General features: G+C 38.4%; 1 protein-coding gene across 2 annotated transcripts in view; it reads left to right on the forward strand.

The window, feature by feature from the left end:
• PRIM2 (DNA primase subunit 2) overlaps positions 1-8658 on the forward strand; it is a 369300-nt gene extending 360642 nt beyond the window's left edge. For both annotated transcript variants that reach the window (XM_072642540.1, XM_072642541.1), the window contains exon 14: positions 8189-8658. In XM_072642540.1, the coding sequence (XP_072498641.1) occupies positions 8189-8416 (228 nt within the window). In that variant the 3' untranslated portion in view covers positions 8417-8658. The remainder of the gene's footprint in view (positions 1-8188) is intronic.
• The last annotated feature ends 7882 nt before the right edge of the window (positions 8659-16540 follow it).

A 16540-nucleotide genomic window follows, 5' to 3' on the forward strand; every position in this document is an offset into this window, starting at 1 on the left:
GTTGTCTGTGACTTCTCGCTACTGTAAGTGTGCCTAACTGTACCATCCTCAACCTCTCTTCTAATTTACTGTTTCTAATTAGTTGTGGTCCCAGATGCTACATCACCAAGTTTGTAAAAATTGTGTGCAACATGAGAGTAAACAGGCTCCAACTATAGGCCTGTAAGGTAAAGTACTTGAGCTTTTATACAAGGGACTGCTCTGGTGCCTTTTAAAAAAAAACAAACAAACCACACAACTCATTTCCTGGTTCTTATCTGGGTTATAGATAACACATGATTAATTCTTTTGTGAATTATTCCTGAATTAATCTATTCTATAAATTTAGCCTTTGTGTATTGATTTTCTTGATTTAAGTCACTCAGGTGAAAATGATCTCTTTCCTGTCAAATTTCTTTTTGTGCTATTCTTGGCTGTCTTTTCCTCCATCTAGCCAACTTATACATGATGTTCCCCCATTTCTCTCTAACTCCCTGCCCTAACCCACCTCCATTAGATTCTAAAGAGTCACCATCATTTTTGTATTGGTTGACTTACTGGGTAAGTATTTAATACCTTAAAAGATCTTGAGAATCTTACCAAAGTGACACCTTCCATGAGGAAAACAAAGCAGTTTTTATAGTAAATTATAACTAGTTTCATCATTTCAGCAAACATTTATTGAAGTGTTTACTATGGATAAAACATTATCCTAGACACCAGGAATCTATGAATGATAAATGATAGTCCCTGCCCTCAGGAAGTTTATACTCTCATTCAGGGAGAGGCAGGATACACACAAGTATACAATATAAGATAGAAGGACCAAGAATGCTCTAGGAAAATTTCAGAAGGAAAGTAGACTTTAACTTCCATGTGATCAAAGAAGGCTTCATGGGGGAGGGCACCTGCTAGGGTACCAGTCTCTCCTGATTGGATATAAGCTCCTTGGAAGGAGAGGTTGTAAGTACTTGAGAGATTCTTGTAGATCGATGATTGCTAATGAAATATGAACAAAGATATCCCAAAACATTTAATTTACTTGGGTCTAGATAGAATCTTTAAATTTATTTATTTATTTTTGGTTTTCAGCATTCATTTCCACAAGATTTTGAGTTCCAAATTTTTCCTCATCTTTCCCCTCCTCCAGCCTAAGACACTGTGCATTCTGATTACCCCTTACCCCAATCTGCCCTCCCTTCTACCACACCCCACCTTTCCCTTATCCCCATCTCCTTTATTTTCTTGTAGGGCAAGATAGATTTCTATACCCCATTACCTATATTTTTTATTTCCCAGTTTGCATGTAAAAACAATTTTTAACATTCATTTTTAAAACTTTGAGTTCCAACTTCTTCCCCTTCCCTCCTCCCTACCTATCCCCACTGAGAAGGCAAGCAATTCAATATAGGTTATGTAAGTGTAGTTTTGCAAAAGACTTCCATAATAGTCATGTTGTGAAAGACTAACTATATTTCCCTCCATCTTATCCTGCCCCCCTTTTATTCTATTTTCTATTCTATTCTATTTCTATTCTGTTTTCTTTTTTGACCACATCCCTCCCTGAAAGTGTTTATTTCTAATTACCCCCTTCTCCCATTTGCCCTCGCTTCTATCATCCTCCCACCCAACTTCTCCCCTTCTACCCTACTTTCCTGTAGTGTAAGATAGATTTTCAAACCAAATTTAGTGAGCATGTTATTCCCTCCTTAAGTCAAATATGATGAGAATAAGCTTCACTTTTTACTTCTCACCTCTCCCCTTTTCCCTTCCATTGAAACAGCCTTTTCTTGCCTCTTTTATGGGAGATAGTTTGCCCCATTCTGTTTCTCCCTTTCTCCTCCCAATATATTCCTCTTTTACCCCTTAATTTTACTTTTTTAGATATCATCCCTTCCTATTCAACTCACCCTGTGCCCTCTGTCTATATGTATATAATCCCTCCAACTACCCCAATATTGAGAACAGTCTCAAGAGTTACAAATATTATCTTTCCATGTAGGAATGTAAACAGTTCAACTTTAGTAAGTCTCTTATGATTACTCTTTCCTGTCTACCTTTTCAGGCTTGAATCTTGTGTTTTCTATTCAGTTCTGGTCTTTTCATTAAGAATGCTTGAAAGTTCTCTATTTTATTGAATGACCACTTTTTTCCCTGAAGTATTATACTCAGTTTTGCTGGGTGGGTGATTCTTGGTTTTAATCCTAGCTCCTTTGACTTCTGGAATATATTCCAAGCCCTTCAGTCCCTTAATGTAGAAGCTACTATGTGTTATCCTGATTGTATTTCCACAGTACTTGAATTGTTTCTTTCTGACTGCTTGCAGAATTTTCTCCTTGACCTGAGAGTTCTGGAATTTGGCTGCAATATTCCTAGGAGTTTTCTTTTTGGATTTCTTTCAGGAGGTGATTGGTGAATTCTTTCAATATTTATTTTACCCTCTGGTTCTAGAATATCAGTGCAGTTTTCTGTGATAATTTCATGAAAGATGATGTCTAGGCTCTTTTTTTTTGATCATGGCTTTCAGGTAGTACCATAATTTTTAAATTGTCTCTCCTGGATGTTTTCCAGATCAGTTGTTTTTCCAGTGAGATATTTCACATTGGCTGCTATTTTTTCATTCCTTTGGTTTTGTTTTATAATTTCTTGATTTTTCATAAAGTCATTAGCTTCCATCTGCTCCCTTTTAATGTTTAAGGAATTATTTTCTTCATTGAGCTTTTGGATCTCCTTTTCCATCTGGCTAATGCTGCTTTTTAGGGCATTCTTCTCCTCATTGGTTTTTTGGGTCTCTTGACATTTGGATTAGTCTGTTTTTTAAAGTGTTATTTCCTTCAGTATTTTGGGGGGGAGTGAGTCTCCTTTACCAAGCAGTTGACTCATTTTTCATGATTTTCTCATTTCTCTTCCCATTTTTTGCTCTACTTCTTGTACTTGATTTTCAAAATCCTTTTTGAGCTCTTCCATGGCCTGAGTCCAATTCATATTTTTCTTGGAGGCTTTAGATGGAGGAGCTTTGACTTTGTTTTCTTCTGTTTGCATGCTTTGGTCTTCCTTGTCACCAAAGTAAGATTTTGTAGTCTGATTCTTTTTCTGGTTTTTGCTCATTTCCCCAGTCATTTACTTGACTTTTGACCTTTGTCAAGGTAGTTCTCTGCTTCCAGGGGGGGTAGGGATACTGTCAGCTGCTTGATCCCCCCACAATCTGTGGGTCTATAGCTCCAGAAATAGTGACTGCAGCTGCCCCTACTGTAACTGTGGCTGCCTGGGGTTCCTCCACCCTCTTACCCTTCTGCCATCATGGACCTGAACCCAGACCACTCCACTCTCCTGCACTGGTCCTACAGGCTTTTTCCATTGACCTTCCAATTCATCCTTGGTATTTTAGAGTCATGAAGTCTGGAAACCACCACAGGTGTGAGAGATTCAGTCTCCCCAAGGCCTGCCCAGGCCTCCTCTGTGCACTTGTGGCCCACACTGGACTGCGCTCTGCACCTAGCATGGAGTGATCAACACTTTCAGGTGACGTTTCAGACTGTCTTGAGCTGGATATTTGCTTCACTCCATCATTCTGTGGGTTCTGTAGCTCCACAATTTGTTTAGAGCCACTTTTTACAGGTATTTAGCTGGGATTGGCAGGAGAGCACTAGAAAGTCTGTATTGTTAATCTGCCATCTTGGCTCTGCCCCCTGGAGAGAATCTTCTAAATGAAACTGTTGATACCAAAATAGTAACACAATGGCTATTATTTTTGTGATGCTGTATAGTTCTCAGAGTACTTACACTTATATTAGGTTTATTTGATCTTCACAATAATCCTGTAAGGCAAAGAACCAGAACCAGAATTCAGGTCTTCTGATTTCTAGTTCAGTATTCTTTCTGTGTCAGGAGATTCTTTCTTTCAAAATGGAAGAAGTTAGGGCACATTCCAGTTGTTTGTACTGAAACCTATGTGTGGGTCAGAGACCACTGACTCAAAAATCAGAGACTTCTCAAGGTAGAAGCAAAGCAACAAGATTTTATTATGATCTCGTGAGAAAGGGCATCTCCTCTTTGGTAAGTAATCAGGAGAGTGAGGCAATTACAGGAGGCAAAAACAGAGATTATATAGCCCTAGCGCAGATCCCACCCCTCCCATTGGCTGGGAGGCAGGCTCACAATCTAAATGCAACAGTCTACCCTGTGAATGGGGGACAAGGTATCAGTGGAATAACCAATAGGCATTATGTTGATGTGGCAACCCAAGGAGGGGTTGTGTTATGCTGATATGGAAACCCAAGGGGGGTAGTTTAAGTTTCGTATTCCCAAAAGTCACATGATTTCTGGGAAACTGAAACTTAAGGCCTAACCATCTACTAAAAGTCTTTTGTTAAGCACTGAGAAATCTTCACTAACTTCATTCCATTCACCTACACCTGTCAATGATTTGGAAGTCTTGTCTGTCAGGCATCTGGCATTTATTGCATTCCTACTATAGGTCAGTCACTGTGCCAAGTGGTCTGGATACAAAGAAAAACAAAGACCACTCCTGCCATCAAGGAACTTACATTCTAATGGAAAAGTCTCATGTGAATAACTAGGTACATGCAAAATATGTAGTAGATGGAAGGTAAGGAAAGTGCTAGTAGTATCAGCTGAGGATGGGGGTGAGAAAAGGGAGGGGAAGGAAGGTAAAGTCTCCTGGAGAAGATGAGAGGAGTTGAATTTTGAAGGAAGAGGGCATGAAGGAACAGAACATTCCAGACTTAAAGAAATCAGGTTATATTTATTAGGCACTTACTTTATGCCATGTACCTTACCAAAGGTCTGGGGGCCAGTTACCCTCTGACCCCCAGTCCACAAAAAAACCCCTAAAACCATAGTCTCTGCTCTCAAAGAGTTTATGTTCTAATATGGAAGACAACATGTAAGTTTCTAGGCACAGCCAAGCTATTTATGAAGGTAATCTCAATGGGGAAAGTATTAGCAGACCCGGCAGGTAGGGAAAAGGGAGGAAAGGGGGAAGAACCAGGGAAAGCCTCCTGCAGAAAGATCTGATTCTTGAAAGAAGGGAAACAAAAGGCAAAGATTTGGGGTCCAAGCATTCCAGGCATGGGAGACAGCCAGTGAAAAAAATGGGAGAACTATCTTGTTCAGGAAACTAAAAGTAGGATGGTATAGCTAGATTCTAATATGTGTGGCCAAGTCTACAGGATAAGTAGAATGGAAAGATGGGAGGGGACCAGCTTATGAAGAGCTTTAAGTGTCAAACAGAGGAGTTTCTATTTGGTCCTGGGAGTAGCAGGGAGGCTCTGAAGCCCAGTGAGCATGTGGATGACATGATCATCTTGACAGCAGAATGGAAGATGATTTGGAGTGGGCTGATATCGTTGAGGCAGGTAGACTAGTAGTCAAAATGAGAAAGTGATAAGGGCCTACACCAGGATTGTGACTGTATGAGTAGAATAAAGGAGACATAGAGGACAAGTGTTTTCATGGTAGAAAAGACAAGATTTAGCAGTGGATTAGATACATGCGGTGAGGATGATACTGACATTGTAAACTTGGGTAACTGCGAGGATTTCATTGTCTTCAACAGCAATATGGAAGCTGGCTTAGGAAAAGTTGAGTTTGAGATTTTCACATAATATCTAATTCAGGGTGTCCAGTAGGTAATTGATAATGCATGTGTATTTAAAGTTAAATGAAAAAAGCTGCTGATGCCTCTGTGTTCATGAATCTTATTATAGATGAGTTATAGAAACTTTAGGGACACATTTAGAAATTTCACAGTAAAGTAGCAGATGAAATTCTGCTCTAGTGGATCTAAGTAACAGCTGTTAAGAAGAGTCATTCTTTACCAAACTAATCTGCTATACACTGATATAGTTACTGAGAAATAACCCTACCCGTATCAGGAGAAGAATGTGCTTAAGTAAGTAACATAAGAGAGGATTTATCTTTGTTGATCCATCATAGAACTGATCAAGCCCTTATGAATAAATTCTAGTATGGAACTTGTTAATTTCAAGAAGAATGTGATATCCTGAAGAGAGCATAAAATAGTGATTAAAAAATTAGGCTTGTTGGGCTTAATTAGCTAGGGGAAGGAAGGAATATTAATAATAATATTCAAGTACCTAACAGGTTCTTTGGGATTTTCTCCATCTGCTTCAAGGTTTGATTTAGAAAAAGTGAACTCACTACAACAATAGCCTTATACAACTAACTCTACAATAGAATTCACTTGCAATTAATAAAGCTATCTAAATTTTAAGGACTACGTATAGTTTATTATAATTGACCTCACTAATAGACAGAAGTTTTTGTTTAGAATGATATGAATAACATTCACATTTATTTTTATTATTGGCAGTAATAGCTAATGTTTATATAGCACTTTGAGATTTGGAAAGCACTTTACGAATCTTATAGCATTTTATCCTTACTATAATCATGAGAAGTAGGTACTCTTATCATTCCATTTTAAAGATGAAGAAACTGAGACAGAGAAGTTAGGTGATGTGCCCAGCTAGTGTCAGATTTGCACTCATATCTTCCTGACTCCCGGTCTAACACTACCCCCTGTGCCACTTAGCTGCTCATGGGTGTTTATGTGTTTATGGCTATTTAATTGAATTAAAATGGGAAGAAGAAATAATAATAATAAACATTTTTGTAGTGGCTACTATGGACCAGCCACTGGGCTAAGTACTTTATGATTATTATCTTTTTTGATCCTCACAACAACCCAGGGAAGTAGGTGCTATTATTATACCCATTTTATAGTTAAAGAAACTGAGACAAAGGTTAAGTGGCTTGCCCCGGTCCTACAACTAGGAAGTATTTGAGACAGATTTTGAACTTATATCATCCTGGCTCTAGGTCCAGCACCCCACCAACTGTGCTACATGTCTGCCCAAGTGTTTATATATTTATAGCTATTGATTAAATTACAGAAGGAAAGAAATAGGCTCTTTGTTGAACATTCAAAAGCTAGTATACCTGTTCGTATAAATTATATAAACAATCCTGAGAATTGAAGATATAGTGTTTTCTTTGGAGTTCATAGTCAAAACAAGGTTTATTTCCAAAATCACTAAAAAAATTTTTCTTTTTGAGGAGTAGATTGGCATAAAGTAAAAATTATTGGCATGATCATCTTGAACCATATTGAGACTTTCAAAAGTGACTTAAAAGGTGTCACCTAGAGATAGCACAAGGCATTTATGATCAACAGCATGAAGATAAGTTGCTCTGTCAAAACTCAGTATCACCTAAAATGAAGTATTACCTGCCATCCTCAGAAGTAAGAGTGAGTTGCCTGACCCCACAGCATGCGACCAGTATAAAAACAGTGCCTTCTAGCAATACCAATCCATGGGATTTGTGTTATCACTAATACAACTTCATAAATTGTTCATAAAGATGTAATATTGTCCTTATAAGAATTGAGGAAAATGGTTTGAAAAAGATAAGGAAACACATCTATGAACCGATGTAGGGTGAAGTGGATGTAGCATCAATATTATAAAAGTGAACAATTTGGAGGACTTCCATAAACTGATGTGCTGAGCAGAACCTTTTATACAATAACAGCACTGTAAAGGCAGATAACTTTGAAAGGTCTGAGAACTATGATCATACAATGACCATTCATGATTTCAGAGGACTGATGATGAAGAAGGCTTTCAATTACGGAGAGGTGAAGGATGCTGGGGTGCAGAATGAGACATAGTTATGTTTTTGGTGGATACCCATTGGGTAAACTTGTTTTGCTTGAATATTCAAATTTGTTAAAATAAACTTCTTTTTTCAATGGGGGGTAGTAAGTGGGAGAGAAAAGAGATTTCTGTTCATTTTTTTTTAATAGACAGGTGGGAGAGTGTTACAGATGAGAAATAAGGTGTGAATTTTCTGATGAGGGTACTGTATTTTTAGTTTTATTTAAGTTGTTTTACTTTGTTACAAGAGACCTGTCATGAAGCAAGCATTATCTGTAAAAGTTATGATGTAAAAAAAATATAACATCCATAAAACTAGAAGGGTAAAAATGAAAAACAGATAAATAAGATGGTAGGAAAGCGCTACTGTTTTCATCCTCACTAAATGTGTCCTGGCTAATGATACAGTGTGTTTTAAATAATGATTGGCATTAGTGAAAATCAGGATGATTTTGGAGGCTTTCTTGGTGCTCATGAACACTGTGTTTCTTTGTTTGCTTTTACAGGTTGAAGATGGTATGTTTTCTTTGAATCATCCTAATCAGTATTTTTTGGAGAGCCAGAAGCTTCTCAGTGGTGGCCGAGAAGTCAGGAAGGAATCTAGCCAACCAGAAGTTCCTCAGGCCAAGCAGAATGTCCAGAAAACTGCTAATTCAACATCTTCTCTCCCAGCATCTTTAGATTCTACGCTGGAAATGGATATGGAAGGGTTGGAGGGTTACTTCAGTGAATAACACTTGACTGTCTGTCTCCCTTCTTCCTTAGCTTTTAGTTCTTCTTTCTAGGTTTTTAGCAGGTTCTCCTTTCCTATTCTAATTAGTAACAGGAGAGAGTCATTTTCTAGGATGGATATAGTTATTTCATTCATATTATAACCTGAAAATAGTATCTTTTAATTCCTCTTAGTTTAGCCTATTGCTTTGCCACTCCTTTTTCTCTCTACTATTCTAATAAAAAATAAATACTGAAATGAAAATGGAAGCGTGTATGTGTATAAGGGAAAAAATATCCTGAAGGAAAGACATGACATAATAGTGGATTGGATGTTGCCACATTTTATAAAATGATATATTCTAGGGACTTCCCAACATACTGCTAGTTGCCAAATGCCAAGAAAATAGAGGGTGGAAATCAGAAAACAACAGACCAGTCCGCAAAACTATTTCTCATCTGGGCATTCCCCTCTCTTTTTTATTTTTTTCATAAAAAGGGAAAATCTTGCTGAATGGATTATCATATTTTTTTTTTTAGTGGCTTTGGATTGGCAGCAAAATCTCAATTTTACCATAAATCTGTGACTTGTAAATGAATGGATAAAAGGAAACAAAGAAAGACCTTGTTTCTAATCTGGTTTAGTTTTCGTTTTCATTCTGAGGCCTCATTATGTAAAGTAATTAAACTTACCAACTTTAATTTTCAGTTTCTTCTTTGATGGGTTCACTAAGAATCAATCGTTGGTAAAGGAGGAGATAGAAGGGACACTTGCATGAATTAATTTCATCTTCTCTCCTTTTAAACTTCAGTACTCCAGTGCTTCCTGCTTCTGTTGACAGTTGAGTAAAATCAAATAGGTTTGGTGGTTTACATGGTTTTGCTGGAATCATAAACTTCTTGGAAAGTAGTATAGTAGGACAAGAGTATGAGACTTCAGATGCCTGTATTTAGAGCTGGAAGAGACCTTTGAGATCTGCTCCTGCCCACCTAATCCTCCATTTTATGGAGAAGGATCCTGAGCCCCAGAGAAGTGAAATGATTTATGGGATCCTAGATCTGGAGTTGGTAGGTACCTCAGAGGCTACTAGTCCAGTGAATTTCCTGAAGTGCAGGTTGCATCACTCCCCTACTCAGTAAACTCCAGTGGGTCCGTGTCACTTTTAGGATTCAAAGCTCTTCATAATTTAGCCCCTCCCTAAATTGCCAGTCTTCCTATATCTCACTCCTGGTCACATACTCTTTAACTCAGTGACACTGGCCTCCTTTGTATCCCATGAACCAAGACACCCCAGTCTCAGCTCTGGGCATTACACTCTTTCTCTTCAGTTCCGCTTACTAATTTACTTCTTTGACTTCATTTAAGTCTCAGCTAAAATCCTGTCTTTTATAGGAAACTTTTCCCAACCTTTCTTAATTCTAATGCCTTCCCTTTGTTAATTATTTCTTATTTAGCCTGTAGATCATTTTCTTTGTATATATTTGCTTGTTAACTCTGCCCTCCAGGAGCTATCTTTTGCCCTTTTCTTGTATTCCTTAGGCCAGGCCTTGCCACTTAGTTGTCATTCACCAATATCCAAAGGAATTAACCCCATATAGGTTTCACTTTCCTCCCTTCCCTGTAGTAAGAAGGACCTGCCTCATACATGTACTAGCTGTGTGGTCCTGGGCAAGTCACTTACCTTTTCTTAGCCTCACTTTCCTCATCTGTAAAACGGTACTAATAATAGTTCCTATACCATGGGATTGTTGTGAGGATCAAATAAGATACCATGTAAGATATTTTGTAAACATTAATCTCTATGTAAATGCTAGTTATGTTGATGACGGATTATATGGTGGTTGTTCAGTGGTTTTCAGTCATGTCCAACTATCTGTGACCCCATTTGGGTTTTCTTGGCAAAGACTTTACAGTAGTTTGCCATTTCCTTTTCCAGTTCATCTTAACACATGAGGAAACTGAGGCAACTACTAAGTGTCTGAGGTCTCATTTGAACTTAGGTCGTCCTTACGCCAGGCCCAGTGCTTCATCCACTGCATGACCCAGCTGCCCCAATGACAAATTATGTCATTATACAAATAGTTATTTAACTTGATCTCTTGGAACTGTTTGGTTTGCACATTTTATGGGGACTATCCCACTCTAGGATGACATTTTTGGAGGTCAAAGAGAAATTTTGATGAGTCAACAGGTATTCATTTAGCAGCTGCTCTGTCGGGTAATATGCTAAGCACTGGGGATACCAATACAAAAGTGAGACAGCTTCTGCCCTCAAGAAGTTTATATCCTACCATGGGATTCACAGATAAGTTTCTGTTATGTTAGATGAAAGGAAATGGTAAGAATGCCCTTCTTGCCCTAGTTCAGTGTGGCATCTTTCTGTGGATTGCTTCATAGCTGGTAACATTTAACAAAGCTGCCTTTTTCTACTGTCCCACATTTTAACCTTAGATTTTTTTTTTTTCCTCTTTTCAAAATCATATAATTTCTTCCTGACTTACCTGTTTTGAAAGCTCTCTACTCACCAAAAGAAGGGAGAAACTGCAGCCTGGTGTACATTCAACCCTCTTCTTAGTCTATTTTGTGTCTAGGTAGAGTATTGATTTTAAACTATGACCCCCCAGAGTTGGGATCATGTTTCTTGCATATCTCAGGCCTTCTGTTGGTGTTCACAAACAATACTAGTTAAAAAACATGTCATTGTTGTAGCATTACACACTCACTTGTTTTGTAATAAAGTCTGTTCTCCTGTTACTTATGTATATATAGGGGATTATCAAAAAATCTTAAGAAACATTGATTAGTGGATATAGAAATGGGGAGGGAGTTATATCAGAAGGCAGAAACTAATGCTCTTCTATTGCTTTATTCAAGCTGGCAAAGGCAATTTATTTTTCATGCTTCAAGGGTCTTGACAATTTTGATTCTTTTTCCTGGTGAGCTGACCTGTTTGAATTGAATGGTGTAAGAAGAACCCCAAAGAAAAATTTTAAATAGCAGCTTTCTTTCAAAGAGTAGTCAAAGAAAAAGAATATGAGTCTTCCACATCTTTTAGCTTTCTGTGCTTTTGTAACCTCTTCAAGCAGGAAAAGGCTACGTGATAATTGAGAAAAACTAGGATGGACATTCAAAGCTGGTAGAAACATACACATTGTTAGTGCAGAACCTATCATCGTCTTTCATGTTGTTGTCTAGTCGTTTTTTTCCCTCTGCCTTAACAGTTAAAAAAAAAAGCTTAATTATAATCTACATAAAAGAACACTGATAAGCTTTTAAGTAAACTTTTAAAACCATTTAAAATATTGTCGAGTCATAGAAAGAAGTGGTTAAAGATTTTAAATGAGATGGGGATATGTACCAAGCAAAGGAAGGATCTTTAATTCATATAGAATTTTTAAGAAGCCTAGGGATTTCTTCTCTGTCTAAAAGCATGCGGGGTGTTTTGCTTGTTACAGTCTGCTGTCTTACTGATACTCAATGACTTTGCAAGCAAACTTCTGTTATTCTTTGCAAAGAAGAAAAGCAAACTTCTGGGATTTCAACTTGAAAGGCGAGATGAGACAGCTCCAAAGTTCCAGATTTGGTGAGAGCGTACTGTTTGCAAATTTAATCAAGGTCTTCCACAGGCATCAGCTTGACATTAAATTTAAGTGCCCATTAAAGGGATAGTTTGACAGCAGCTCAGAATGCAAGGCTTAATCTGAGGACATCTTTAACAGCTAGGAGGGGGGAAGAGTTGAGAAGCCTCAAACCACTGTAGTAATTAGTGCCATTTGCCAGCCTTCCCTTTTAATGTTGGGGAGGGGAGATGAGGATAGAGAAAGAGAGAGGTTAGAATCTAAATGTGGTAGAATGAGATAGTATAATATAGTGGATAGAGCAATGGGGTTTATATCCTACCTCAGACTCTAGCTGTGTGACACTTAGTAAAAAGCACTTAACATCTCAGACCCTGTTTCCTTATCTGTGAAATGGGGATGATAGTAAGAATACCTACCTCACTAAGTGATTGTGAAACTCCACTGAGGTGATATGCATAAAGGACTTTACAAAATTTAAAACAATTTATAAATGTCAGCTGTCATTAGAATGCTATCCAGTGAACTGTGTGAGGATAGCTGAGGTTGCTTGGCTAGCTGTCACATGAGAAGGATGATAGATTTCAAATGAAGAGGGGAACTGATTTTGAGCATTTTTAGCATGGTGCAGTGGATAGGACACTGACCTTGGAGTCAGTAAGATCTGGATTCAAATTCTACTGCAGATTCTAGCTGTGTGTCCATAGGCAAGTCATTTAGCTCTTCTCTCCCTCAGTTTCCTCATCTGTAAAATGGAGATGGGGGAGTTGAACTCAAATAGCCTCTAAGGTCTTTTCTATGATCAGGGCCGTTTGATGCTTCTAGTTATAGCATATATAATGAACCAGGGAGTTTGAAGAAACTAGATGTTGGTGTGGCTTCAAACTATGGGCATGTGGCCCTTTCAAGGCAGATAACATTTGATCATGGCAATGGGAACAGGAAGGACCTCCAGAAAGTACTCTTTGTTCTTAAATGTTACTGTATTCAGATCAGTGTGATGACCAATCAGTTCAGAGAACTGATTAGAAAACCTACCCCCAAAAAGAGGTGGTGGGCTACAGGTACTGAATAAAGCACTTGACGTCACAAGTGGTCAATGTGTCCTTTGTTTTTCTTGTACTTTCTTATAAGGAGGGATTCTATGTGAGGGGATAATGGGAAATGAGAGCAACAGTTGTTTTTTTTAAAGCTTCAATAAAAAAATATTTTAAATGAAGCTACTTATCGTGTTCTTGGGAAGTTAGTTTATTTACCCACAAAATCAGGCCTTATTTTTGTGATCCAATTCACTTTTGACAAGCAATCCATGGCTACAGTCTAAGGTTTCCCATTGTAATTGGCTTTGTAGGCAATTAGCCTTGTGACTCTATGGAAATCTTGTGTCCCACAGGAAATTATCTCCCCACTCCCTGAGACCCTGCCAAAAATGATACTATTTCCTCTTATTGGATTGGCTCTCCCTCCTACAAGCCATTTTTATCCATTTCTCCATGGTGTTTTATTTTTCCTGAGAATGATCACTGCAGAACCTTAGCAAAGGCTAAAGAATATGTGGGGATATAAAGCCCCAGTAGTTCCCCTGACTCTACAGTTGCAGAACTGTTTTGAACATTGATGACAAGGTAGTGAAACAAGACCTCTAATAAATGCATGACAGATTTTCCAATTCAGCTCAACATTTCCAGGTGTTCGTTTGCCAATAATAGGACCATGAAGCTTCTTTAGGAAGCCGTTTGTTTTCTGCTTTTGCACTGTAAGCATAGAAACAAAATAAATTTAACAGATGCTACATTTAATTTAAGACAGAGCACAAGTATTGGCTTTCTCTTTGAGTGTTGTAAGAAAATTAATAGTGTCACAAAAATGTTCCAGTTCTTACCACTTGCTTTAACTTTAAGCAATGAAAACTAAATTTCTGCCATTGCTATGAAGATCACCAAGATTGGAATTGTCTTAGAACTTTTCTTAGGGCATATTAGAGCTAGAAGAGACCTTAGAAATCATCTAGTATAATCCCATCATTATACAGATGAAGAAATTGAGGCCCAGAAAAGTCACATGATTTTCTCCAGATCATACAGGGTCATAGCAGAGCCACAATTTGATCCCAAATCCTCCGACCCAAAATCCAATGCTCTCAGCTACATTTGGTGTCATATTTTTCTATTCCTTCTTCACTTTTCCTGCAGAGAACTGTAAGTGTGATTAGCTTCCCCAGTGATCTTAATATTCCCTGTTTATTATCTTAGCTTTTTCATATGTATGGAGATGATAGAACTAAATTGCCTCTGAGAGAAGTTAAGTCTCATAATACTTGAAACAGAGAAAGCCTGATGCATGTTCCACTAGTGGCCCTCTTAATGAGCAGGGGTTAGTTGTAGAGATTAGGGCAGCAAGGTGGCAGTATGGTGCCAGACCTCAAGTCAAGAAGACCTGAGTTCAAATATGGCCTCACATTTAGTAGCTGTGTGACCCTGGATAAGTCACTTAACCCTCTTTGCCTCTGTTTCCTCATCTATAAAATGAGAAGGAAAAGGAAACGGCAAACCACTCCAGTATCTGCCAAGGAAACCCCAAAATGGTGTCACCAGGAGTGAAACACTACTAAAAAATGACAGAACATCATTGGTTAGAGATGACTGTCCAGAAAGAAATCAGCAACACTATACGATGGCTGGTAGAGAAAAGTCCCTAGTTATTGGCAAAACTGTAAAAAAATGAAGGAGCTAGACAGGATGACTTCTTGCGTCTCTTTCAAACTGAAATCCTGCAATCCTAAGAACCTTGAGGTGGGAATCAAGTAATTGCATGTTAACATGTTTGAGGAAACGCTGGGCTAGACAGTGGAAACACAAAGAAGCAAAATAGTCCCTGCCTTGAAGGAGTTTACCTTCTAACAGAAGGGAAAAAAGAGCCAGACCTGCTCACGGTTGATGAGGCAAGGCAGGGGTTAAGGACCCTCCAAATGGATAGGTTTTGAAAGTGGTTGGTCAGGCCCTTCTCCTGGCTAGCAAGGCAAGGTGTGACAAACTATACAAGTCATCTTGTCTCCTTGCTAAACTTGTGGACAAGATGCACACCCTCGTACTTCTCTAGACTGACGGCCACAGCACTGCCAAGCTGTCCCCAAACTATGCCTGGGTCATGGCAGCTTCCTAGATGGAAACACATCACTGCTCATGCCTCCCTTCAGGCAGGATTCCTGAATGCCTCCAAGGACAAAGCAAGGAGGTAAGTTGAATGGGGCTGAAATCTAGAGGGTTGACCTTGAATCTTTTAATCATCTGCCTTCATCAGAGGACCTCACTGCTACTATGTCTGAACTCCTTCCCCAATTATTTACATTTTCCTATCCTTTCCTAGTCTATCCCTGTAATATTGAATTCCTAGTTGCCAAAAAAACAGACCGTCATCTATAACCTCAACTGTTCGTTGCCTCATTGCCACTTACCTCAAACCTTTCTGCTGCCCCTAAAGCCCCACTCCAGATCTAGCCTGTTCTCTGGATGTACTTTGCCCTACTCCATAATGAACAAATCTTCCTGCTTTGTCAATAGGTGTAGTTCAACATATCTGCTGATATTCTCAGAAGTATTCCAATTTCATACATACTCCAATTCCTCAGTCTGTTCACCTCCCATGACCTACTGCTCCACTCCACCTCAGTTATATATATATATATATATAGAAATTGTCATGCCCTTGACCTTGCCATCACCCTCAAGAGTTCTACTTCCATTTTAGAAAAGTATGAACTTCTAATCATAATCTTTTCAAATCTTATGCCCAACTCCTCCTAAAACTATTCTTCATCTTCACCATGACTTCCAATTCCTCCATCTCTTAGTAATACCCTAGGACTTACACAACATGATCTGACTACTTCTCACTTCCCAATCTTGAACCCAGTTGAATTCTACATTATCCTCCACTCTTGAATCCCTTGCCCACCTGTCCTATTGCCAATCACATCTAGCCAAACCCCAAACCTGGATCATTCCCACAACTCACCTCCTTTGATGCTCTGCCTCATTACCTCTGACTCTTACAGACCCAAACTTTCTTTTAAGACTGTACTCAAGTATCACTCTCTCCAAGAAGCTTTCTTGGTCCTTTTTTTAAAATCTGATTTATATATATATATATATTGTCCCTCCCATTAGACTGTAAGCTTCCGTAGGGTAGGGACTATTTTTGATTTTTCTTTGTATCCCTGCCATTTAGCCCAGTAGCTGGCACATAGGAAGTACTTAATAAATGGTTGATGATTGATTGATTTCATAGGTATATGAAAATGCACATATATGTTACAATGTGTAATAATATACAAGAGTATGTTACAGCATGTTATTTGAAAGTCAAATTTTCTGTTTAGCTCTGTTTTTTCTCAAGAATGTATTAGTTCCTCTACATCATTGAATATCAATTTTTCCCCTCATGGATTACACTCAGTTTGCTGGGTTGGTGATTCTTGGTTTTAATCCTATCTCCTTTGACCTCTGGAATTTCATATTTCAAGACCTCCAATCCCTTAATGTAGCTGCTAAATCTTGTGTTATCCTCAT

Source organism: Notamacropus eugenii, chromosome 2, assembly GCF_028372415.1.
Source record: "Notamacropus eugenii isolate mMacEug1 chromosome 2, mMacEug1.pri_v2, whole genome shotgun sequence".
NCBI classification, from domain to species: domain Eukaryota; kingdom Metazoa; phylum Chordata; class Mammalia; order Diprotodontia; family Macropodidae; genus Notamacropus; species Notamacropus eugenii.